Raw genomic sequence first — 27,709 nt, forward strand, 5'->3', positions numbered from 1 at the left:
CATAACTTATAATAAACTAGAAGTTTTAAACATAGAGGAACAATACAATTCCTTCAGATATGCCAAAGACCTAAATTTTCAACTTTTAAACATGTATAAGTCATGGCTTATCCTACCTGAAATTATACTATTTACACTGGCGATGATGCTAATTCTCAAATTAATAAAACACAATAGCCAAAAGATTAAACTATATGCTTCTTTATCAATTTGTGCTCATGATAAAAAATAAAAATAATATTCAGCCATTAAATAATTTTGTACAGTTGATTAATTGTTAATTCTTGCAAAAGTATCTAATTTAATAATTAAACACAGTCATCATTGTCTAAGTTATCCTCCTGTTCTTTATAAACTTGTTGCTCATTTATGCTAATATGATATATAAGGTTATTGCTCCTCTATGTGTTTACCATTCTGTTTGATGCACCCAGTTATGTTTATAGAATCTAAATCATTAAAGCCAAGTTTCTGTTCAGTTCTCATTATGTTATTCATTACTTCAATATAATGAGTTTCAAATCTAGCAAAATCCTTTATGCAGTCTAATATGATGTGTTTTCATACTGCCTCACTACAGCTATTAACTCCAAGAATAAACAGCCTGAGCACAAGTATAATTAAGTTGGGACAATAATCCCATCCTAGTTAGCCAAGACGAAATTCAGCTGCTTTTTTCATGCCTTGAAAACATTTATATGTATATTAAATTTATACATAGTATTGGTCTAGCATACATATTTTGACACAAAATCAGACCTTTTTCTGAAATGATAAGCCAATTTGTTTGCCCTTTTCAATTCTAAGGCTCAAAAAGTGCTCAAATTTAGCAAAACTTGCATATCCAATGTTTTTCAAATTATCACTCAATCATTGCAATATTTTTCTATAACAATTGTATTACAATTTATAGTTTTTAAAGTTATTTACTTTGACTGAATTATCAAAGCATATTTTCTAACCTTTTTTTCATTTCGAAATGAAACACCTTTTGTGAATTATATTTTTTTCATACAAAGAATTGTGATTAAAATTATTATAAAAGTTACAGTTATTTAACAGAGAAATAATATACAGACACAGTTGATTTGCATTTCACAGAGGCGTGAATTTACCCATTTGCCGCAAGGGAAGAAATACTTAGGCACTCTTGTGGTGGTATATATTTGAAGATATTGCTTTTTTTTAATTAAGCATTCTTGTTTCTTCTTTTAAACCCTTTAAGTTTAATCAAAATATATTGGAATTTTGCCTAATTTATTTAAAAGATTTTGTTTGTCAAAATTTTTTTATAAATTTTTTAGAAAAAATTTGAACCATAACCCATTAAAATTTACATGCAATATTAAAGAATATATGTTTAAAACATATCCAAAAAAAAGTATAACTTTTTTTAAAAAAATTTCGATATTTTTTATTTTCGTTACTGTAAAGGCTTGACATTCTGAAAGGCTCGGGGTATAACAAAGCAGGTCTAAAATTATAAAAACAATCATCTTATTTGTTATCACCTTCAGTATCAAAAGCCGACATTTAAAAATACGTAAACCCAATGTTTAGGCTCTTGTTGCCAATGTTAGGGCATCAACATATAAAAGCAAAACATATCCAATTGTGAAATCCCATCAACCATGAAAATTGGTAGAGATGTCAGTATATTTGCACCAACTATATCAGCAGAAGTTTGAAAGAAAAGACTGCTTTTAGTTAGGCAATCAAAAGATACAAGTAATGGAAATGGCATATAAAAAAAATCTAACATCGAGTTTTAATTTGCCATTATCTATTAGAAATCTAGACCATTAATACATACTTTACTTGGTGCCAAGAAACCATAACATTGAAAACACTCCACTGCATGCTATTTCTGAGTAGGAAGATCCCAAATTTCAATCTCTTCTTCCCCAAAAAAAGAAAGACAAGACAGATAAATAGCAGTTGACTCATTCTTTTTTACAGAAACTAAGCTCAGCAAAAATTAATTGAGTCTACACAAAGCCAAGAGGAAAATGATTGTGTTTATCACAATTACCCATTACTGATCCTAAACCCCACTACTTGGCAATAATGTTCTATATGTGTTTTATAACGAGTTCAATTAGCTTAATTTTGAGGGGGGGGGAATGCAATTTCTAAAAATTCTAAAATATTCCAGTTACTTGAGCTTTATGGGAAGTTGAATGCCGGATAGTCAGCTTTTTTATTGTATTGGCAATGATTTTCAAATTTGGCATACATCAAGAATCAAAAGATAAAGATAAGGTAAAGAAGAAATAATAAAGAATCAAAAGATAAAAATCGTTAAAGAATCAAAATCTGAATGTCATTTAATTTTTCACTGCCTAGGTTCTTTTAATTTAGATTTAATTTTTCATATCACTTTATGTCCAATAAATTTCAACACACTGATTTTTATCAGCCAGATTACCAGCCTTTTAAATTACATATTTTAATTTTTAAAAATGTCCCATTTACAGTTTTTATAAAATTATAGCTCTATTAAAATTGTTAAGTCTTATTGAATAAAAATAACTGATTAAATTTGAAAGTAGAAATTTCATCTACTTTTGTTAACATATCATCACGATTTTACTTAAAAATATTTTAAATAAGTAGGTTTTTTAAGTTGTTTCATTTACACTTCAACATACTTAATTTTCTCTTTTAATTAGAATAATATTTAGGTTTATATAAATTACACATACTTTTTTAATCTGAAATAAGCCATTTTTTCCATAAAATGTTAAATCCTTGGAACATAATTTTACTGTATGCGAAATGTATTAATGAAATAAACCCCGTGTTTTTTGCAAGGGTTTACGATATATGTTGATGTTGGAAGCACAGAATAATTAATTAGGAAACCAAAATTTATAATCAACTTATATGTATGATCATCACAAGCTTGTGAATCTTGAGGATTAACAAATGAAAATTCAGTACTTAGGTATTAGTGTACCCACCAGGGCTCAATTTTGTTGATTTTTTTACAGAAGAAAAAAACTAATAATATAAACCAAAAAAATTATTTCAAGCCTGCATATTTTAATTTTAATTATGTATTTATCCAGAAAAACAAACTTTCTTAAAAACAGATTATTGTTTTGTTACAATGAAAATTTCTTAGTGATTAAGAATATATTCAAAGTAACTGTTTCCTTTAGCGCTCTGGCCTTGGTGCTGTGAAAATTCCACTAAATGCTGCTCTAATTAGTGATAAGCTGTCCTTCTATGTTAGTTCTGTTATAACATAGTTCTATACATGATTAACTAATTTGTTAATAAATTCAGTTTTCAATTCAATTTTATAGCTGGACCAATAGAATGATCAGAACAGATGCTACTTCCTTGCTTAAGGATTTAATTTATTTTCTACATTAATATAGCTGCATTTCTATTAGGAATCTTAATAAAGAAAGTTTGTATTGCTTCCTGGCAGATTCCTCCCAAAATACATTGCAGAGGAAAAACATGTCCAGCACTGTGTTGTTGTGAATTTGTCTATTTCAATGGTCAGATATTTTTCCACCAATCATTTTCTATTCTATAATTTCTTTAAGGAGACATCAGATCTCTCAAATATACTGTATATTCTGGCATATAATGCGTGCTTTCAATACAAAAAATAACATTGAAATTTACAGGTGCGTGTTTAAACACCAGATATAAAAATGACAGATTTAAAAATAAGGAATGAGCATAAAAAAAATTAGATTTCTATATGTACCTAAATGCTGTTTATTTAAAAGAAATGATATATCTTATGAATCATTTTCTGTTATATTTGCAGGCACATCATCGAATTCTGTTTCATCTTCACCATCATTGTTACTCTGATCCGTAAATAAATAATAATCATTATCTGTTCCATCTTTCACAAACGCCAAACACCCTTGATGCAGCATGATTTACATTTTATTTCGAAAAATGAATGGCTTTGCATTTGAAACCAAGACTGTGTTTGTTTCTTTTTGCGGGAGCCATATTTACTACTAAAAGGAACACTAGATCAACTATAGTTCAACTAAAGCAAATGTAATTCACTTATAAAGTCTTTGATTTTCACTTCAAAATCAAGGCTTCAAATGATTGCAGAAAGAGAAAACATCCAACTCCTAATTCCACAAATTAATTCAGTTTAGAAATGCATTCTTACTCCAAATCATACCCTCTTTTCCTCAAAACTCTACAATAGCATTCTTTTGGAAAACTGCATTGAATACAATCCACCCTCTTTGCAGGAATATTTACTCCCTCAAACTTTTAAACCACACACATATTGTTCCTTTTATTGCTTGTCAATTCAATATATCATTGTTTGAAAGGGTAGGACAAATCTTCAAAGTTACCTCAAAAGACAGAAGCATAGCACATTAATGTATTTTAATGTATTTTTTAGATTTCTTCATAAAGAATTGGGTGCACATTATATGGCGAATATAACAAAAAATTTAAAATGTAGCTTGAAATTATAGATGCACTTTACCGTTACACACTGGTATGCGTTATACATCGGATTATTCCAGTCTATATAATTCTTCACAGCAGAACTTAACGCTTGTTAATTCTTTGTTTCAGTAGTGCATAAATCTGACCGTTATAGTGAAAGACAAAAGATTATTATCAAACCAATCTACAACTCAAATACTGACATGTTTCTTACAATTTTTCACACTTCATTTTCAAAATAGTTGGTTTTCAAAACATAATGACATTATATAATTTATATTTTATTCCTACAGAAAATTTACCATGCTTTTTATCATTACTGGCAAGTCATGATTAGCTTTTAAAATCTATTGGAACTTGTAATACAATAAAAAGAGCACATACACAAATGCCAACATTGCTTGTTTGGACTGGTACTTAATATGTATGATTGTCAGAGTTTGGAGACTTTTACTAAGGTGACGGCATTAATGCTCAAGTACCAAAAATTTTATATTTGATTTATTAGATATAAAAAAAAAATTAACTAAACAAAAACACTTCAAATTTTACACTACACCTGAAGGGGCATTTTTTTAATGTTTTGTAGGTTATTTTTATTTATTAAATATTATGTTCTTTGCAGTTGAACCATAAAAATCAATTCAACAGCAATAATGCAAAATAATTTTAAAATGAGTGTATCTTTAGAATTTCCGATACACAGTCTCACATGCTGGAGATAAAAATGTTTTTTTTCCCCTGTACAGTGTTGCCATTGCCCGCTTTGAAATAATTGAGTTTGCTAATCAAAAATTCATTAGTGTTACAAAATATTAAATCAATAATAAAACAAATTCCAAATTAGGGCTTCTAGGTGCCCATATTCGGCGGAGGATTACGTTATTCAAAATTTGATGGCTCTAGATACCATTGTTTTATCACAGTGCAAGAAACACACATACATTTATGCATATGCTTCATTATTTAATTTCTTTATATTTAATACAGGGCTCTAATATTTGGTTGCAAAAGTTTGAAAAGTGAATCAACGCAAAAAATTGGTGCAAAATGCTGAAAAAAAAATTTACAGTCCTTCTGAGCAAATTGCCCCTTTGGACTTAAGTAACAAATTTGTTTTAAACGCCATTTTATTACTTAATTATTTCTACAAATATCTTGTAGTGAGAAATGAAAATTAAAAATTACTAAAAGGTTTCTTGGGTGATGAAAATCCTACAGCCAGGTTTGATGCTCAGTACTATAAAAGTGAGTTGCTTTATTATAAAAATGATCATCAATGTAAAAAAATGATTTTAAAAAAATAATAATCTACATAAATTTCTGAAAGCTTTTAGCAAAAGGAATGGTTGCCAGAGTATAAATTTGCCTGTCACAGCATAAGCATGAAATATGAAATCTTTTAATAAACAATTATTTCTCATGCCTTATTGTAAAAATCTTTATTTATCAGTTGCAAGAATTCTAATTGTATTCTTTTGTATGCCTGTGTCTGTATCCCAAATTAAATATGCAGACAATGAAAAATTCAACAGAAATCTATCTATCTATATATATATATATTGCAAGTTTCTTTCTACATACTTATTTTTATATTGTTTAAACAGTAGTACACATTTTTATCATATTTAGATACTCAAGTTCACAGTATTCCACATTCATGAAAGAAATACAGAAAAAGATACAGGCACTTTTTAAAATTGAGATTGTTTCTGCATTTAATTTTATACAATAGCAAAAATTTAGTTTTATGAGTGACAATGTTAAATATTATTTTTACTTTAGAAGAGACCTGAAGTATTTGCATGACTTAACACATTTTAAAACTCTTGAATGTAAAATATTTTTGTTCACTATTTTTTGAGTTGACAAATTAACATTCTGAGATTGCGAGATAATTTTTGTTTAAATTATCTTCAAAGAAATACTAGTTACTTTCAGAAGTGGTCGTCTAAGAGAAATGATCAATGTGAGATAATATGTATATTCGTTGTTTATTTTTATTAAACATAGTTTTATAATATTTTTAATTAATAATACACAAATAAAGGATAATCAATAATTAATGATTCTACAAAATTTGAAATATAACTGAAAAAATTCCATGAGCTGATCTGATTTATTTAAAATCTACCTCTCACATAAAAGATAGCACACTATATTTTTTCACTGATATTAACCCATTTAATTCAAATTCCAAATCTTTGACGTGGCAGATTATCCTAAGTATCAAATTTTTTTCACAAATTAATCAAATTTTACATTCTAGAAAATTTTCAAAATATTAAATATTTTTCTGATATCTTAACAACTTTTAAAATATGCAGCTTAAAAAGAGGGTTCAATATCTGTACTTTTTTTTTTTTTTTTTTTTAGTTTAAAATGCAAAATAAATAATGCAAGTTTTACAGTTCCAAGAAACTTTAGCATATGGTAATTCGGTGAAGAAATTTTTCAAAAAAAAAGTTAGGGTTAAGATAACAGTAAATTCAGCAAGTATTTCTCCTTCCTCCTTATTTCGGTACGTGTATGTGTGTGCGTTCATGTTTGTATGCCAACTATTACATGTGAATATCTCTGAAATAACCTGTAGTATTTTAGCGTAATTTGAGGTATAGATTTGAATTATGAGAAGAACCAGCATGTGATTTCAGAAAAAGTTCAATTTTGTATAAAAATACATATTTTAGAGCAATGTTATATATAACAATAATGTACAGGGTGTCTATAAAAGAATGTCCCAGTTTCAATGGTATATTATAACAGTTAAATTTAGACTATTTACAACAAATCATACATCAAACTAAAGGCAAACTATCCTAGTTTTTCTTTAAAATGCTCAGTATATGCACTTTTTACTAATGTAATTATATGGCACACATCTAACTTGTAGTCTAATTCTTTCCACACTTTGTCTTTTTACACTTAGGTTAGCAAATCTGGAGTAATGGAAGCTTTAATTCTGTGCCTCAACTCTGGCAAAACATTAGTTATCGACAGAACATAGACAAAATCTTTCATAATGGCCCAAAGGAAAAAAACTGCATGGTGTTAGATTAGGTCAACATGGAAGACAGCTAAAAAGAGCTCTGTCCTATCAACTATCACAACCAATCCAACAGTCAGGAAGTTTGACGTTTAACTTTTCTCGTACAACGAAATGAAAGTGGAGAGAGGTTCGATCTTGTCAGCAATTAAAGTTTATATGTTCATCTTCTACTAACTGGAAAAAGAGCTATTCTTGTAATACATCCAGATAAGCCAGCTCTGTTATGCTAGCTTAGGCAAAACAAAAAATGGTCTGTACACTTAATGTCAGGATACACAGCATAAAATATTTAATTTTGGGGAATCTCCTTTGTATTCTACAAGTTCATGAGGATATTCTGATCCCCAGATACAAACATCAAGGGTGTTAACCTTCCCATTCAGATGAAAAGCTGGCTCATTAATGAACATCACATGACCAAGAAAATTATCTTCCCGCTCAAGCACTTTGCTTGTATAGTTAAAATGTATACCATGGTCATTCTGCTTTAAAGCATGTACCAACTGTAACTGGTATGGATGTATGCATAAACATTTTCCTACAACCTTTGAAACTGTCATTTTTGGCAACTGAAGTTCAAAATTTGATTTCCAAATAGATTTCTTAGAACTATATGCTCTAATATGGCCCATATTCTCTAGAGATACTTTTGGTCATTCCATACTTTTCCCTTTACAAATATATCTGGTCATTTCAAACTGTCTATATCATCAGCAGATGTTTTTGCCACATTGGGGATCACAAACTTTAAATGAAATGCAAACTGAACTGAAATTGCAGATTCATTATTATTAAATTGCAGAACGAAAAATGTTTTATGCCAAAAGTTGCCATTTTTGCTTACGTGTCACTGGAGCTGCAATCGAGAAAACAACAAAAAAGTACTCTCACATGTGCTAATCTAAAATTGTTCGAGTTACTTTTGAATTATGACCTTGAACCAACACTCTAATTTGATGTTATTACAATTTATAACTAGTGCATTCTTTTATGAACATACTGTACACTTTCAAAATGTGAAAAATGCAATTTCCAGATTTATTGATCATCCAATGAGAACAGGAAATGCAGAACTGCTGCCTTTTTTTTTCTTTTTTCTTTTTTTTTTTTTTTACTCACTACACAATTACACATATTAAAAAATAATATTTTTAGAATTCATTTCTATTTTGCTCAATTAAAATTTAACTTGTTTTGAAGGTTTTAAAATAGACTATAATGACAGGACAAGGTATTGCTTTATTTACTTTGTAATTTGAAATGGTTATGCAGAAAATGAAGCTCAAAATAAAATTCAATAACATAATGTTAGAAAATAAATAGAACAGCGTATTATTTACAAGGCAAAAAAAAAAAAAAAATCAGCTTATGTTTAATTGCATTCTAATTCCAAAATTAATTATTTAAAAAAAAAGATATTGGGATTAAAACAGCTTCAGACTGGTGTAGAAGTGGAAATACTCCTATATAACTATAGCCTTGATCAGAAATGGTAATTAGCACATTTCTGCCTTGGCCAGAAACAAAGAATTTCTTATCTGCACATAATCTGCATATGTGCATAAAGATTATGTTTCACATATGTAAGCAACTTAAGTCTCTTCAGGAAATGAAAATTTTCTTTGTTTGCTAAACACTTACTGTTTTCAATCTCCCACCTTCAGCAAATTGTCAAAACAAAAAGTGGAAGGATAGGATAATGCTTGTGTATTATATTCAGGCATCATGTTGATCGTGATAATTTGTTTGATGTATATTACTAGCAACTGCTGAACTATGCTCACCAGAAAGTGTCTGTTTAAAATGAATTTAGGTATGTATCTATAAATTGCTCATTTAAATAGGTTGCTTATAAAACTGTATTAAATAAAATAATAAATACAAATTTAATATTGCATTGCTTCTGTACATGTATATTAAATAAACTGCATACAGACGGCATTCAAGGAATCACTTGAGGATATATATAACCACCTGTTTCTCGCCAAGCCTGAAACATGCCAATTTCCACTTTTTGCCAAGGCTGTTATAACACACAAGTACCAAAACAAATAAAATCTATGGTGCCAAAAAATATCATTTAAATATATGACAATTTAAATTCAATTTCTAGGCTAATTTCACATTTTAAATTGACTTGTACTTCTTTCATATATTTAAACATTTAAATTACATTAAAAAAACTTTTATAAACTAGTAGTAGTACAAAAAGAAGCTTAAGCAGTAATGTTTATTAGTTTGCAATGCATGTAATGACAAAATAAAGTATTACAAAATTTTAATTTCTTTTTTAAAAAATGTATTTAAGAGTATGTAAAAGAGACTGAAGTTACCCTCACAGAAGAATAAATTTTCTGTTATAATGTTGTGCAAATATTCTGAAAAATCATTTCTCTCGCAGGTTTTTATCATGCTAATAATATCAGAACTAAGACTAACAAGAAACAGACATAATGAAATTTTAAAAATTATACAAATCATTATTTCAATACAGTTATTAGAAGTTCAAACATACCCGATCAAATAATCCACTTCTAATATAATAATCAGCCAAGCAATTCCAGAAATGGCCAACTTGATCAGTAAATCGTCGTAAGCCATCAAGTATTATAGCATCAACATTAAGAGATCGCACTTTGTCTGGATTCTCTGAAATTAGTTCACATAGCTCATTCCACAGCTGAAAATAAAATAATTCAATGAAATTAGACACAATTCTATCAGTAAACTGCTAATTACATTGTTGATAAATAACATATTTTGTTTTGAAATAAAACTTTGAAAAGGAAAAAAAATTACATTATAAAATAAAAGAAGTAAGTTACATTATAAATAAGAAAAATGTATTTATTAGTAAAGCTATTTTAGTATTAGCTACATTATTTTACACTAAATGGCAAAATGATGAGATTCCACCTCAAAAGAGGAACGTTGAGTTTCCTTTATAAGTATACTTTTACAGTCTCTATATAATAAAGGATTTAAATTTGAATTCTTAAATTTAGCATTTAATTTAAGTTATGTTTGATAAATGAGCACAAAAATGCTTTCAATATTTTCTGATTATCTGTACATGTACATGTTACGTATGTAGAAGGTCAGAGAAAAATACTGATGAGGCAATGCACCCCGTTTTCAAAAAGTATTTATGTAGCAACCCAAGTGTGTACACAGCACACACATTTTAGTATATGAGTAATAGCTTTTCTAAAATTCAAGAGTAAATTTTCCGATTAATGTTCATTTTTGCATTGGATGCATTTTGTCATAACAAATCATTATTGAATTGGGGAATTTAGCCTTTTTTGTTTTCATTACGTTGGGGTGTTTTGTTAGAGAGTATGTTCAAGTTTTAACTATTCTTAGATGATTGTGATCATAAACAGTGCACAATGCCAATTCTGTGTGGATCTCTGACGGGTTGTTTTAGCAAAATAGATTGCTAGATTAGTGTGTGTGTTGTTTTCCTCATGTATGAGGATAACAACACACACACTAAAAAAGTGCACATCTTGCATATGAAAAGATGTAAAACAAAACAGGCAACTCTAGAACCCTTGCTGAAATGGACAACAAGATACCCAAAATGTCCCTTTCCAAAATCATCGAGTTTATAAAAATTTTAAAAAAGGGTGCAGATAATCAAAAAGTACTATTCTTTCATTAGAAATTTCTACACAACATGTTAGTGTAATTTTAGAAGTTTACCAATTTCAACAGAACACCAAGCTCACTAAATTACTATAATTTTTAACCCTTTCAAGAATAAAAATGAAATCTGCCTTGGGATGTATTCTCCAATTAGTCTCGAAAGGATTAAATAAGAAAATAATTAGATAAGTCATCTTAAATTTTTAAATTAATGATTAAAAATTATGTGATGATTACATATTGAATCATCATCAAGAAGCCAAACAATAATATGTAACATACTTGCAGTAATATTAATTTTGTTCAGTATTAGATTCCTCTAAAATTATATTTTGATATGCAGGTGGGTATGCATTTTGAACAACCTTGATTCTTGCAATGCATGGAGGCTGTTAGTCCTCCCCCTCTCTCATGTTGAAAAAGTCATTGTTGAAAAACAATTTTTCAGTTGAATAACTTGACTGACAATGTGTCATTGAGACATAAAAGATAAAATATATTTAAGAAGCATTTACAAAATAAGTTTCCATTTAAAAATCATAAAATAATTAATGAACTAAAAGAAGAAAAATTATTTATCATATACGAGGTGTGACACACAAAAAAAAAATGAGACTAAGTGTGTAGCTTGAAAACAGAGTTGGCAACAACTGTTTTGGTGATGCCATGCAACACATGTCATGCATCCATGCAGCCAGTTTCAACTTAACTGACAACGTCAGTGGGGAGTACTGCATCATTGAATGAACACACGTAACGGCATTCTGCTGGAAAAATGTCTAATGTAAAAACTGAATAGCGAATCAGCATACGTTGTGGAGTAATGGATGGCTGTTGCACCAGAACAATGCACTTGCTCACACGGCCCCTATCTGTCAAGCAGTTTCTGACCAGCAAAAACATTACTGTGATGGGCCATCCTCTTTATTCACCTGATTTGGCTCCATTGCACTTTTTTTTTTTTTATTTCCTGAACTTAAATCTTACTTTAAAGATAACCTATTTTACCTCAGTTAAATAGGTAAAATAAGATAACCTATTTTACCTCAGTCAACTTTACAGGTTCAGGCAAAAACTGAGAATCTCCTGAAGGGCCTTCCAAAAACCTCGTTCCAGAACTGTTACCAGCAATGGCAGCACCAAATGCAGCAATGTATGAAAGCTGAAGGGAACTACTCTGAAGGTAATAATGTCACTGAGAATTGATTCTGTAAGTACAATGATTTATCGGACCAGTCTCCTTTTTTTTTTTTTTTTTTTTTTTTTTTTTTTCTTTTCTGTTTTTTGTGAGTGTGTGTGTGTCACACCTTGTACTTTAATGGGAACAACAGATTAAATAATTATCTTTACAAAATTCATCAGAAATTTTAAATCCCAAATAATAGAAGCATAGTTGCCTGAGTAACAAAATCTAATGATTGAATTGCACTGACAAAAGTACAAGCCTTTATTTTTATAAGAATAAATTGAATTTAATTTAAAAAATTTAAATTTAAATACATATTTAATTAAATATTCTTTGCGCCATTGCTGCAAGGAATGAAATTTAAATTTAAACAAATTTAAATTCTTAACAAATACGTATAAAAGTAAAAAAGCAAATTTAAATTCTAAAAAAAAGGAAAAAAGCCGAAATAATTTAAAATAATTTTAAAAAAATGTGCAAACATGTAAAAGATTTCATTCTCGAACTAATCTACAATATCATTTAAATTCAGAAGCATAAGCAAATCAAGTGCAAAATCTATCCATGAAAATAAATCTACTAATTTAATAAATTAAAATTAAATTAAACAATTTTAAAAAAATGCATATGTGAATGACCGTAGAGTAGGCAGGAGACAGACTTATCATGAATGTGAAGACTTATGTGAATGACCGTAGAGTAGACAGGAGACAGCCTTTATTTTTATAAACTTATCAAGGATGCTTTATGTGTTTTTTTATTTGACATGAAATTTTAGACAAATTTTGTAAATATAATTATTTTACCTATTGTTTCCATTAAACTATATGATAAAACTTTCTGTCTCTTTTTAGTTAGTTCATTATTTTATAAGTTTTAAATAAAAACTTATTGTATAAAAACTTTTTCAATATCTTCTACTTAAAACTAATTATATAAAATACAATATAGCTTTCCTTCAAGTGTTACTATTTTTTGGTTTGAAGTACGTATAAAAAAATAATTTCCCATCTACACTTTCTTGCAATTTACGCTTTTTCTTTTAAATACACTGAAAAATGTAACTTGGAGATTTCATTATATTTATTTCAAATTCATAATGCCGTCACTTTTCATTCTTTGAAATATTTTAGTTTCATTTTGTTTACTGATTTAGAAAAATTACAAATCTGTTTAATAATAAAATCATTAGCAGCTATGACAATAAACAGCAATTTATTTTATTGGACAAATGTACATAATAAATCATATGTGAATACAGTACTTAATAAGTCACTCAAAAATCTACTGCTACTGGCAAGTTAACTCTGGCTAGAAATACGAGTAACTAACTACTCAAATGTTGGTGGAATGAAAGAATAAAATCCTCAATTTGTCATTTTTGAGTTCAGTGGAATATTTTTGTAACAAACTCAAACTTGAAGATAACATTCAAAAATATGTACAAAGTTTTAAATTGGAAAATTTAATTTTAAAAATCTTTTTGAGAATATGTAATGTTATAAATGAAATTATTACAGTGTTAAAACAGAAAACTATCACTTAAATTAACACAAAATCCCTTTAAGTCTCCAAATATAATAAAGATACAGGAAAAAATAAATAATATATAGCTGTTGTCAAACACTTTTACTTCAGGCACATAAACATTTAAAATATCAGAAGAGAAAACACAAGAAATCTAACAAAAGGTGACAGATGTTATCACCTTGAAATTTACAAATTAGTTTTGTACAATCTTATGTATGAATAAATTACCTGATGTTTTGACTTTCCATGTTTTGATACAAATTTTTCATCATTAACAATTTCTGCCAACTTTACAGCAGCTTCATCAAGCCTATCAATTTGTTTCAAATATTCTATATAATCCTCTGCATCTTCATTGCATAACTGCAAAATAATTAACCATTATAATTTAACTATATACTATGCATTATATACATCGAAACATTGTACAGCAGCAGTTTGCACACTTCAGAAAATTCCACAGACAGACTATGAATGACCTTTCCTTGTATATGTTCAACTATATAAACTTTTAATCTAAAACTCTTATCTAATTTGTAATACCTCATTTATAAATAGATTTATGTGTAATGTAAGAAGCAATAAAGGAAAAAATGTAATAATAAAATCTATTAATTAAATGGATTAATTACGAGGGTTTTTTTTTTTTTTTTTCAACCTCCGATCGCACAGTATGATGGCCAGGCATGCGGCAGGTGGTTGATGTGCATAGTAGGTGACTGCGCATCTCCTCCTCCACACACACTGTCACTGGCGAGTTCAACACGCCATTTCCTGTTGAGTTGCAGTAACGTAAACATGGGTATCACTACTGATTCTCCTGCCAGGTGTGATTTACATGCTATTATTCATTTCTTGCAAGTAGAAGGGAACAGTGCAGCGGAAATTCATCGACGAATGGATTGAGTATATGGAGACACCTTTATGAGTGATGGCACTGTTCACGAAAGTTTAAAGATGGCCGAACTGATGTGCATGATGAAAGGGGGTCAAGGACGCAAGTCTATTGCTACAGACGAGATTGTTCAACGAGTTGACCAAACGGTTAAGGAAAACTGAAGTTTCACCACAAGCGAATTCTCGATGAAATTCCCGAAGATTCAAGATCTTCCTTGTACTTTATCGTTACTGAACAATGGTGCTACACAAAAGTTTGCGCTCACTGGATCCCACAGATGTTGACTGACGAACACAAAATTCGCCGAATGGCTGCAGTGTTGGAGTTTTTTTACCTTTACAATACTGATGGAGAAGATTTTTTGAAATCCATGGTGACAGGTGATAAGACATGAGTTCAATATGACACGCCCGAAGAGAAACGATAATCATAACAATGGATGCACACAAATTCTCTAAAGAGACCCACAAAATTCAAACAAATCTTCAATAACTGTATGGTTATGGCAACTGTTTTTTGAGACTAGAAAGGTGTGTTGCTTGAGCAGTTTATGCAGCTTGGAACAACAATTAATGCAGATTCTTATTGTGAAACTTTGCGACGCTTACAGAGAGCTATTCAAAACAAACAAAGAGGCATGCTGACTTCTGGAATTGTTCTGATCCAAGATAATGCCTGTCCTCACAGTGCTCGTGTAACACAATGACTCCTTCAGTAATTTCAACGATACATTTTCGAACACCAACCATATAGTCCTGACCTAGCGCTGAGGGACTTTCATCTTTTTCCTGAACTGAAGCAGTGGCTTTGGGAGCAGCGCTTCCAAAATGGCATGGAGCTCAAAGAAACCGTCACAACTCACTTCCAATCATTGGCAGGAACATTTTATGAAGAGGGTATTGCAAAGCTTGTTTACAGATATGACAAATACCTCAATCGTCAAGGTGATTATGTAGAGAAATAACCTGTAGTGTACATTACTTTTGGCAACAAAATCTGTTTTGTATATTCACCCATCTTTTCTTTATAGCCCATCGGAGGTTGAAAAAAAAAATAGCCTATGTAGAAGAATAACAAAAAGATAACACCGATTTTGCCATACCTTTAAATAACGTCTGTAGACTCTAACAGCTGTCTCAGGTATTCCTTTTTCCGAAACAAACTTTAAGTATAGAGGCCATATCCTGTGATGTTGTGTAATTGGAAGAGCACGGAGAGCTCGATCAAATACATGACGTGTTTTAGTAATCTGACATTGATTCATTAAAAATTCACAATAATCTAACCAAATTCGAGGCATCTGAAAATAAAATTTTAAATGCATGAAAATTATTTTTATATCATATTCTACTGCATTAAAGTTCAATTTGTTTTTTATGTACAGTTGACTTCCACTGTACAAAATATCCAAATAAGGAACAAAAATAAAACATTTGGTTGCAGCAATGCTAATATACAGGGTATACACACATAAAAGAATAATGCAGTATCAAAAGTTAATTAAAAATTTAATTCCCATTTTATAGGAACAAAACATGCACCATCAGCAATGGCAACTGTCCAAATTCTTATACATTCATTATAATCCTTCATTTATATGCATGGCAGATAACATGATATAACTCCACACACACACACATATACATATAGTAATCAAATTCTTCCTAATCTTAGCATATCAAGTCTGTCATAATGCCCTAAAATGTATGCATTACTTGATCATGAAGTTCCTAGGTGGGTGTGGGTAATAATGTAACATACAACATCGTCTTTTAACACACACTTGAAGGAAAGAAATCACATGGTTAAGATTTGACAAATAGGGTAGCCAAGGTTATAATGCAATTGCTATATAATCTGTTATTTTAGAACAGACATTTCAAAGTCATTTCTTCAACCTAAAACCATGATTCATTGCCACACCAAAGAGAGCTACTGAAAAAAAAGAGAAAATTTTCTAATTTGCTAAAATCTCCTAATGCTCTTTATGCAGTAATGACCTCGCATGTTCCGATTATAAATGAGGGCAGGGTGCTATCACTTAAGAAATCCGGTAACAATCAGTATTCAAACATGTCTAGAAATTAATAGCCAGTCACATTCTAGCCACTTTCCCATGGGACACAGCACAGACCTTGAACTGCAGGTCACATTATACTGTAATCACATATCTGGGCACTAGAAAAAGCCTTTTCCTGCTACAATGTCATCTTGGAAACTGGCCCTACAGTCCCTCTCAGTAAGTATGAGAAAAGAACTGCTAGTAATGAACATAAAACTTGGACACGTATGGATGGATGTGTCTAAGTAAGGCGAGGACAAAAATATTTTATTTAATTTTTTAAATGCCCCATTTTTTTATGTATGTTTGATACAAGGTGATTAAGATTATATTTTGCACAAAATAAAGTGCAAATTTGTCTACTGAAATGTATTTGTATGTGTTTATAATCTTTTACTGCAAGACAAATTTCAAGGTTTGTTTAAAAATAATCAATAATCTGATTTTTCTTTACCACCCTTATCAGATAATAAAATGGTGAGAAGACTAATCTACAATCACATTTATTACGCATACTATTTTCAGCCCTTGCCAATGTGGCTCTCTGATGATAACCAATGACTACTTTTACATTTCCTGCCTTTCATTCATTTGGAATTGTGGGCTTTTATTTTTATTTGATTTTTTGACATTCATATTCAAGCTTGCTTATAAAACTGATTTCACAACTTTGGTATAACTTTTCTGCATATTTATTTATATCATTTCTAGCAGCATTTAATGCATGTTTAATAAAATTTATTAAAATTTTTTCCTAAGCTTTTTTGAATTATATAATACACATATGTTTACCATTACTAATTATGTAATTTTTTTAATATATACGTGTGTGTATAATGTAAAAGTGCTATACTGATGACGCAGAATGTAGAATACTGAATTCATAATGAATGGCAAACTTGGCGTTCAAGGCATATTAAATATTTACCTTTATTTCAATTGACATTTGCAGCGACAATTCACTTGGCATCTAATCGTGTCTATTCAAGAACATTTACATTTTTTATACTATTGTGATAGGAAGACGGCAGCAAGGCTATGTCTTAAAACACTAAACATAGTTAAAAAAAAAAAATTACGATTATTACGAAAAAATTACGAAAATTAGTTTCTACACAAAAACAAGCAATTCAGCCAGCAGGCAGGATGACAGATTTTTCATTACACAAAATTGAGTTTTCTTTTGACTCTACTTGGCAAAAAGACACTGAAGTTGGTGCACAAGGTGACTTAATTCACTATTCTATTTTCAAATGCAAACAAATGGTGGCTTTGTTATGATTCGTACCACTTAAACAAATTTTAAATTGTTGATAATTTTACAACTATTGCATGCAGATTAACTAAAGGCAAAAAAGCATAAATGATTGCAACAAAAAAAGATCTATTTATTAATGAAAACAAAAAAGAGGAAAATGTATAAACCTGGCTCTGTCAAGGCAAAGGAAGTTTCAGTAAGCAGTTTATAATCGTTGCAGAGTTATCTCACAATGAGAAATTAAAAATAATAAGAGTGGGGAAAATTTTAAAATAAATTAAAATCAAGACAAAATTCTGCATCCAGAAAAAACACATATTATATTAACAGCAGAAATTCCTTTTCTTTATCCCAATGACTTCCAAAGAGTGAAACTTCCTCCAAACAGAGCAACCAGCCATACTTTAAAAAATACCACTACATTCTTTGAAAAAATGATGATTGATATACCTTTTCAATGTATTCCTGTGAAACACCCTGACACTTCACCAGTGGAGTACTGTGGCTTTGGTCTCTTGAAAAGAGTTTTCTCTTAGTGCAAACCCACCACAACTGATGGACTTTGAAAAATAGTGAAAGAGGAATGGAAAGTTTTATGAAAAGTCCTTCTACCATGGACTATCAGACAAAAAACACTATCAGATCAAACATTAAAAAAAAATATTCTTTAGATTTTATACATTAATTAAAGGGTCCCAAAATCATTCAAAAAATGTATAAACCCTTTCTGTAGCATGCACAATGTTCATATACAATTTCAGCTTTTAATGTCTCAATTCAAAGAAAGAATGAACCCGACAAGATAGGAAGAAGTGGGTGGAACACTAGAATTTCACTAATTTTTGTACAGGTCGAAAATCTCCCATTCCTACCACCCAATCTTTCAAGAGGACTTTTCCTTCATCAATATTTTAAGTGCCTCTATGTTATACAGACACTATACACTTATAAACATTAATTTTTTTTCCAGGTTTCAAACCTGCATCCAATGGTATGACAGATAGTATCACTATATTATATTGATCAGGGCAGTACAATGGTAATCATCAAATTCATTTTTAAATTGGGCAAAAATATCGCAAGAAACCTCAACAGACCTTATCTCTGTATGATGGCACTAGTATACAAGAGGCTCAACAAAATCTCATAAATGATTCCTTTCGTGTGACTTTCAGCTGTTTTCCTGTCAAAGAAATGTTTTAACAATCACCACTTCAATTTGTGTCAGGAAATCAACAGAACATCAAGCACATCTTATAACTTACCACAAGTCATGCCTTTAAAAAAGATTACTTCAAGTCCTATAAAGACAGCAGAAGTAAATATGTCTTTTTACAAAAGGATGGCATAGGGTACTTAGAATGTAACTTGGTCAGTATACTTGCACCAACTTCCCTATGCTCTGCATAACTCATTCTGATATTACTATGACATTTTACTAAATTGACAGGACTAATTTACACTAAAATGATTTGGTTTTGAGCCATTCATTGACATTATTAGTCCTTTGTAATGCAGATAGTTAGCATACACTGTTCAGATTCAATATGAAGTGTATGATACAATACTCATACCTAATGAAAAATTATCTTGCAAAATCAAAATTTTTTCATTTATTTTAATGACACCTTTTTTGTGTGTGTTAAATGCTTTTATAAGAAAGCAGAGTTTCTTAGTATTTTTGGAAATTTTTTATAAATCTTAAAACATTGTTAATATACAAATTCAGTTTAATATATAAATATCACAATAATGGTAATATTTCTATTTTTCTTGATTATTTTATTAGTTGAACATAGAAAACAGTATGGAAAAAATAAGACTATAGAACAGAGACTTATATGATTAAATTACCTATTTGACATAATAAATTCAAATATCAAAAGGTGTTTACTTTTTCACATCTTAGTAGTCTATCCTTCTCTTTCATGCTCTAAATGTTGCATATCATACAAATAATTACTGCGTATAACTGAGCACAAATAGCTTTACAACATAAAGTGCACTGTTGGAGTTAAAATACACCAATACTAAAAGCTTAAATTCACATTTCATAAAACTGATTCATTCCTATGTTTATCAATTATATATTTTCTGTTTGGTGCAACAGCCCTTTTAAAAATTAATTCCACATTCACACTGTGTTTATTACCTTGATTTATATAATAATTCTGTATTTTCCCCCTAGTTTACAAATCATGAGAATTATTGCTAGATCATAAAAAATAAATTAATAAAATAACGGAAGAAATCTCTTATTTAAGAATAATTTAATGTTTGTAAAATAATAATGGATCTCATGAGAAGTTAAAATGTGTTGCAGAGGGTTTAATATGTAACAGAAACCATAGTGCTCACTTTACAATATTTTATATATTAACATATATGTCATTCTTTTAAACTATATCTAAAAAGCAAAATTCTCACTATTGAAACTGAAAAATTAAAATCAATATTACCATTACATAAATTATTTTTCATTTCTAGATTAACAACCTAACTTATATCAAAAATAATTCTTTGAATTTTGAATTATAAATACTAGAAGTCATCCTGGATTATAAATTAATTGACCTGCAAAACAAACAAGACTTATATGGAAATTTGTAATATAATTCTCATCCACAGAGATTAGTTTACTACTGCTACAATTATTATTGTTTAGGGGTAGTTATAAGCAGAAAGTAATGTCACTCAGTTTTAGTCCCACTACCTGATTCGGAGATTTTGCTTATCATATTGTTCAAAAGTTTTTCAAACCACTTTTTTTTTAATTATAATTAAATACAAGAAATAAATTCCTAGTTTATGCTACAGCAAATTTAATTTCCTCTCTAAAAAACATTACTCTTTATTATGAAAAGGCAAAACATGTTTTGATTTGAACTGAAAAAAATGTCGGAACATTATAAATGCTGCAATTTGATTTTAATATTTCTCATTTATTTCCTTACATGTTCCTAATCAACACTACTACAATTTTCTCATGATATTTATAATGCATTAAGAGCTATACGTAGCTTAGTCACGAAATTTTTTTCTTTTAATAAAGACCTATTTTTGGAAAAAGGAAAACGCATCATATAACATATACGTTCAAGTGCAACGCCAGAAAATTATTATTATCATTTCATAGATCACTCAAAATAGATTACAGAAAATATTTACATGTCCAGGGTTGGATTTTATCACTAGATAAATCAAGCAGATGGCTGCAGACTGCTTATCTTATTCATAACAGGGGGGGGAAAAACTTTAGTGTCTTTAATTCCAGCAAAATATTGTTTAATATTAAATAAATATTACTAGAATATCATAAATACATGTACAGTGAAACCTCTCATGGCTACTATTTTATAGATGACTTGCCCTGAATATGACCAATATTTATGAGAATTTAAATATGTATCAGTACTGAAAATTATGAGTTGTTATAATCTCACAGACAACCACACTTGTGAAACCAAAATATCTCGAAATATGGACAATTATCTTAGAGAAGCTTTATTACACAGATATAAGAGAGAAAGAGAATATATAGGAATACTTAAATTATCTCTGAAAAAAAAAAAGACATCTGGTATTATCTAAAAACATCAACACAGTGTGATATTTCTCACAATAAATCATAATTGTTTTATAATAATTCACTAATTCAGTAAAATAATAATTCTAAATGGTTAACATTAAGTATAAATACTGATTACAAACTTTATGCATGAAGACCAAAGCTCTTTCAAATGCACTGTTAACATCTTCATAACACACATCTGTGACACACTTCCCTCGAACTTGAGATCTTCGCAGTTTCAAATACTTATGCCAAATGATATAACTGTAAAAATAATAAATATGTAACAATACAAACTGCATCTGTTTTACATATAAGGTGTTTCATATTGAATGGGGAAAAAATAGTATAAATTCTGCAATTCTGTACAAATTCTGTAATTGATTTATTAAGGCAAAATAAATTAATTCTGAAACTACAATTATACAAGTTTTATCTGGAGACAGTAAAAAAATCTTTGGGTTCTGAAATAGCTGTTACAGGAACTATTAATCAAAATGGCACCATCCATGCCCAAGAAACCATACTGTATTCTGGAATACACCAAAACATCATTATTTACTGTAGTTCAAAAGCATTTTGAGATGCCTTTTTAGATGATTTTTTTAACTTAATTTTTGCATTTTTAAATAGTCAGGCAGTTGGTTCCATATACACAAGATCTATTTTTAAAAAACAATTTTTAAAAGGAAATTAGCTTTGGCTTGTAATGACACTGTATTGGGAAAAAAACATGGGAACATTATATGGCCAGTCCATTCAATTACAAAAAACAGAACCAAGGAAGAGCTAAAGCTATTTTGCTGCTTTAGCAACTCGTACTTCAGTAAGTTTTTAAGTTCAACCAAAGCAATAAAACACGTATAAAATTTTTAACTTAACTTGTTAAATTATTTAAAAGTTTTAAAGTGTTAATCACAAAAATGTAGCTTAATAATTTCAAAGTACATGAAGATAGCATTACAGAAGGATAATTTTTATCGTGAATATGTTCTAACAGAGAGCTCACACAGCCACCCTGTTCATCAGAAAATCAGCAAGAGGAAAACCTAAATATGAATAAATTTATATCGTTTCTAAAGCTGGGTCAACTCTCACCATTATGGTAGGAAGTTAATATGCTTTAAGAAGAAACAGATTCTTTAAAAATTCTAAAAACTGTTTAGATAGATATTTCAGTACTTACCATTGAATGCTATGCTGCAACAATATTGTATTACATATCACATATTTATAAATCTGTACTTATTGATTACACATTATTTTTTAAAAACAGCTTTCATTTCTAATTGCATTGCCTTTCATGGTTTGCTGCAACAGATTTGTAAAAAAAGAGTCATAGTAATATCCTTATTCATTTAAGTCTAATGACTAAAGGAATAAAGCATTATTTGGGGGTTTCTAGAAATAATTTTTTTTTAATTATACTTAAATCTCATTCTTCCTTATCCTGTTTCTTAAACAATGCTAAGATTATCAATAAATCTCGAATCAGGGTTCATACACATTTCTGGACATGGAAATTTAAACACATTTAAAGACCAAAAATGAAAAAAAAAATTACTGACCCATCAACAAATGGAGACTGAATAAATTCAATTTAAGATATTAGCTATGCCTGAACTTCACTTTTACGATACCATCCCAAGAATAAAATAGATTCACAAGTAGAATGCATTGTTATTAAACTTAATTTAATAAACCTAATTATAAAGCAAATTTGAGAATGAAATCCAGTTTATAAAGTTTATCAGGTAGCATTAAATATTTTACCCTTATAATAGTTGAACATATTTGAAAGAAGATTAGTGACAGTTTATGTTTTACTAACATCTAGCTTTATGTTGATTTTTAATTTTATGTCTCATTTTGTCACGTACTTGCTTAGTTTAGAGGTTTAGTAAACAGCAGATAGATTTTATGTCAGATGGTATAGGTTAAAATGAGAAATAAATTCATAATCAGCACGATTTGTTACAAAAAACTGGCTCTTGCCACTGCTGCTGCTTGCCTAGAGAAAGGCCTGCTGATCAGAACAAACCTGAAAACCTGACGTAGGCACGGTTGGCAAGTTTTGAAAGTTAGTTGTGCTCTGCCTGTCTGATGCAGTTAGTGCCATAACTTCATGTAGGGTTCCTGGGGATGTAACCCAGTTAACATATTTTAAGGTTCCAATAAGCAGCTAAAGCACTAGAGGTGATAAGTTGTTTTGTATTATTTTAAGTCTCACTAGATGCAAAGAATTAAGCTTTACGTTAATTTTTACGAAGTGCAACCTGACAACTCTAGAATGCTCTAAATTCTTTTTATTATTTTTTGTATTATAGGATCTGAAATACCTATGGATTCTAAAAACCGTAAATCTTTTATCGAATAATTACTAATATACAACGAAATTATATTCAAAACAGTATCATCATTGCTATCTCCAAATGACTCATGCTTCCCAGTTAACACATGTCACAAACAAGTCTCAATCAAAAATAATCTTGACTCTAACCAAACAGATTTATCAGTAAATAAATAAATTTGCTGGTGTCCCATGATGTCAATCTCTATCTGGCCTTTGATTTGTTGGCGTAGTGGCGCCATTCCCAATACCTTTCTCCCTTCCCTGCTGCTATGCTAACAAAAGGAAAACCAATAAGAACAACTTCCCACTCCAAACAAATATGTCTAGGGACTTTACTTAATCTTTAAATTAGTTAGAAAAAGGCGAGCCCCATTCTATAATCACTCAAGTCAGATCCTACATCTGAATGAAAAGGTGATCATGGCTAATGTCAATGCAATGTCAATCAGTTTGTTAACACTAGCTAAGTGCAATTCACTAGCCAGCAGATGTTTGAAACTAATGCAGTACAAAGTTTGAAATCTGGACGTCTAATATCCGGAATGATCTAAAATCCGGACCTCGAAACCACCAACAACTTTTTTCTCGTAGGATTTACGCATGCGCATTTGATCCCCCCCCCCCCCTCTGTGCATAATAAAACATCTGAAGAGTCTCGATTCTAAATTTCACTTCGACACTAAATAAAATACCTTGTTATTAGAGAAACAATCATTTTAGCATAAATTTGTACAAATCAGTAATTTGGCTCCATTGCTGCATATCTACTTGGCACACATCTCAAATCGAAACATTCCACATAGATACATCGTTGATCTGCCGCCAACCTGGCATATTATTTTTTATTTTTTATTATACTTTCCTTTCATCAACACATATTTATCAACACATGACAACTTGAGTAATGACTCATGCAGTGATGCCGAAACAATTTTTTTACGTTAGTAATTGAATAATAAAGCAGTATGGTAACCTTTTATGTTCACATTACACTTAATGATGATTACAGATTTAAGTTAAACAGGATAAAAAATGTTGATGAGGAAAAATTTACCAAAAATTTCTTTCCATATGCTAAAAATAGGTTTTGTTGATAATACTCATAGACTCGAGGATTACATTTAGGGCTATTTGAATTAAAAATAACTGATTTTTTATTCACATAGACCCAGAATTAATGCTTGTATGGCCACACAGAGTTGCAGAATTTAGGACCCACAGAGACTGCATCAGGCGGTAAGATATCTAGCACCAGCACTCAATAAGGCTTAAGTATATGTGGGAATTTATTTATTCAGAACTTTGATCAGCCTTAAGCATGTGCAAAAAAAAAAAAAATAGGCATAAGTATAATAAATAACTAAACTAATACCATTCAGGCTAAATTGTCTCAATGCACGATCGAAGCAAGATAAAATTTAATGGAACAACTTGTCATTAGTCGCCAAGCTTATGATGCATAGCCAAATATGTACAAAGAAGGATAGCTAAATTTGATGATGACAGCAGCTAATTTTAAAGGTTTTTGGATATCACAAAACAAAAATTAAATTTTCCAATTAATGGATTTTGTAAAGAAATGTGGAGAAGCGGTAATAAATGATGATATAAAAGAAGTTTTTCATTGTGATGACAATGCTCATTAATCAATTAATGAATGGCAAAATCTGTAGTATGATTCTAGATACAGAAAATACCGCTACTGATAGCGAAGAAAGTGACAGAGAAGTTACAGAAAACGAGAAAATTTCGATTGACAAGTTAGTCGGAATTCTTGAAACAGCAGTTACAAGACTTCAACAATGTAACTAAACAAGAGATTATGTCTGTCTACAGAATTAAAGAGAAAGTATTAGCACAAAAAATGAAGCAACTTACACTGAAAGAAATGTTTAATAAGGTAAACAAATAAATATTAAGCTCTTTTTTTTTTTTTTTTTTTTTTAAATTTTGATACCCTTTAGATCATAAATACTTCATTATTTCATAAATCATATTTTTAATTTTATAATTTCTACATGCCATCTTACTAGATTTAAACTGATGATCTAATATCCGGAAAAATCCTAAATCCGGAATCGCCAACGAGTCCGGATTTCGGACTTTATACTGTATTCAAGAATATTTAGGAGAAAAATTGCTTTTATGGCACACCTGCTTTTTCTTAAGTAAAATAATCTCCATTCCTAGACTTAGGAATAGAAAAAAATTGCTGGTTTGGTGATCAAGGTCTGAATATTAGATCATTCTGGAAATTGAACATCCAAATTTTGAACTTTGTACAGTAAATATGTAATGAACATTTTGAAAATAATAGTGTGAAAGATGCTGAATAAAAATTTGGATGTCATAGAATATGATGTAGCTGGCACATAAATATGCAGCTGCATTTGAACAGTTCTTTTACCATTGATAAAATCTTCTTGAAGCAGACATACACAGTTAAACTAATGCAAGACATTTGTGTGCAAGATGGTAATAAAATGATCTTATTTGTATGGGGAAGGATTGAAGATAAGCATAACTACAACTCATGAAGTTAAACTAAGATTTATTTAACACCAATATATGGGGAAAGATTGAAGATAAGCATAACTACAACTCATGAAGTTAAACTAAGATTTATTTATTTACATTAGAATGAAAAGAAAAGTAAAAAGAATAATCGTCAAAACATTTTGGACACGTCTGTCCTCACTATCGTTCACCTCTCATCTCATCTGACCACACCCTAATCTAGATGGCGCTCTTACATAATCTTAGTTACAGTTACAGTTCCCACATTTGGACAATACCAAGTTCTTCATGAATGATATTACAGTCAAAAGTCGTTAATTCGGACACCCATAATACGGAATGATCTATAATCCGGACCTCAAAGCTGAAAACTTTCTGCGCATGTGCCTCGTTGGCACGTGCGCACAGGCGTTTTACGTGTGCATGTAAGACCTTGACTACTGCGCATATGCGTGTGCGCAGGTGCAGAATACATTTTCGCCTGCGCGTTTAATGTATAACGGAATTATCTAATTATCTATTTCAGTTAATGTTAATGATTGCGTTGTTCCTTAATCTTCGAATTGGATCCCGCTTATTATTTTTTGCAGACTGTAAGAGCAATTTTATAAAAGTAAACTTGAACTTTCGATTATGTCAAATAGAATTTCCGATGCTGGAACTTCCAAAGGATCTACAAAACGAAAGTATGTTTCGATGTCCACCAAACAAAAGTGGAATTGCTGCAAAAAATGGATAAAGACATGAAGAATGTGACAGAGAGGTTAGTGAAAACGAAAAAATTTCGATTGACAAGTTAGTCGGTATTCTCGGCACAGCAATTAACGGGACTTAAACAGCGAAACTTTGTAACTGAACAAGAAATTATGTCTGTTTATAGAATTAAAGAGAAAGTATTATCACATAAAACGAAGCAACTTAAACAACTTACATTGAAAGAAATGTTTAATAAAGTAAACAAATAAATATTAAGCTTTTTTTTTTTTTTTTTGTAAATTTTGATACCCTTTAGATCATAATTGTTCTTTATTTCATAAATTACGGTTTCATATTTTTAATTTTAGAATTTCTGCATGCCATCTTACGAGATTTAAATTGATGATCTATAAACCGGAAAAATCGATAATCCGGAATCGCTGAAGTCCCGACGAGTCCAGATTAACGACTTTTGACTGTATTACGAAC

The 27,709-nt window shown here is 29.9% G+C and overlaps 1 protein-coding gene across 2 annotated transcripts in view; it reads right to left on the reverse strand.

The window, feature by feature from the left end:
* The window catches only part of fand (Pre-mRNA-splicing factor SYF1 fand), a 123,107-nt gene that overhangs the window by 74,497 nt on the left and 20,901 nt on the right, over nt 1–27,709 (reverse strand). For both annotated transcript variants that reach the window (XM_035368404.1, XM_085814722.1), the window contains exons 3-6: nt 21,795–21,918; nt 15,866–16,063; nt 14,094–14,228; nt 10,014–10,178 (exon numbers count right to left, since the gene is read on the reverse strand). In XM_035368404.1, the coding sequence (XP_035224295.1) occupies nt 10,014–10,178; nt 14,094–14,228; nt 15,866–16,063; nt 21,795–21,918 (622 nt within the window). The remainder of the gene's footprint in view (nt 1–10,013; nt 10,179–14,093; nt 14,229–15,865; nt 16,064–21,794; nt 21,919–27,709) is intronic.

This window comes from Stegodyphus dumicola, chromosome 4, assembly GCF_044657685.1.
Source record: "Stegodyphus dumicola isolate Sdum_Otavi_A_Nest chromosome 4, ASM4465768v1".
Lineage (NCBI taxonomy): Eukaryota > Metazoa > Arthropoda > Arachnida > Araneae > Eresidae > Stegodyphus > Stegodyphus dumicola.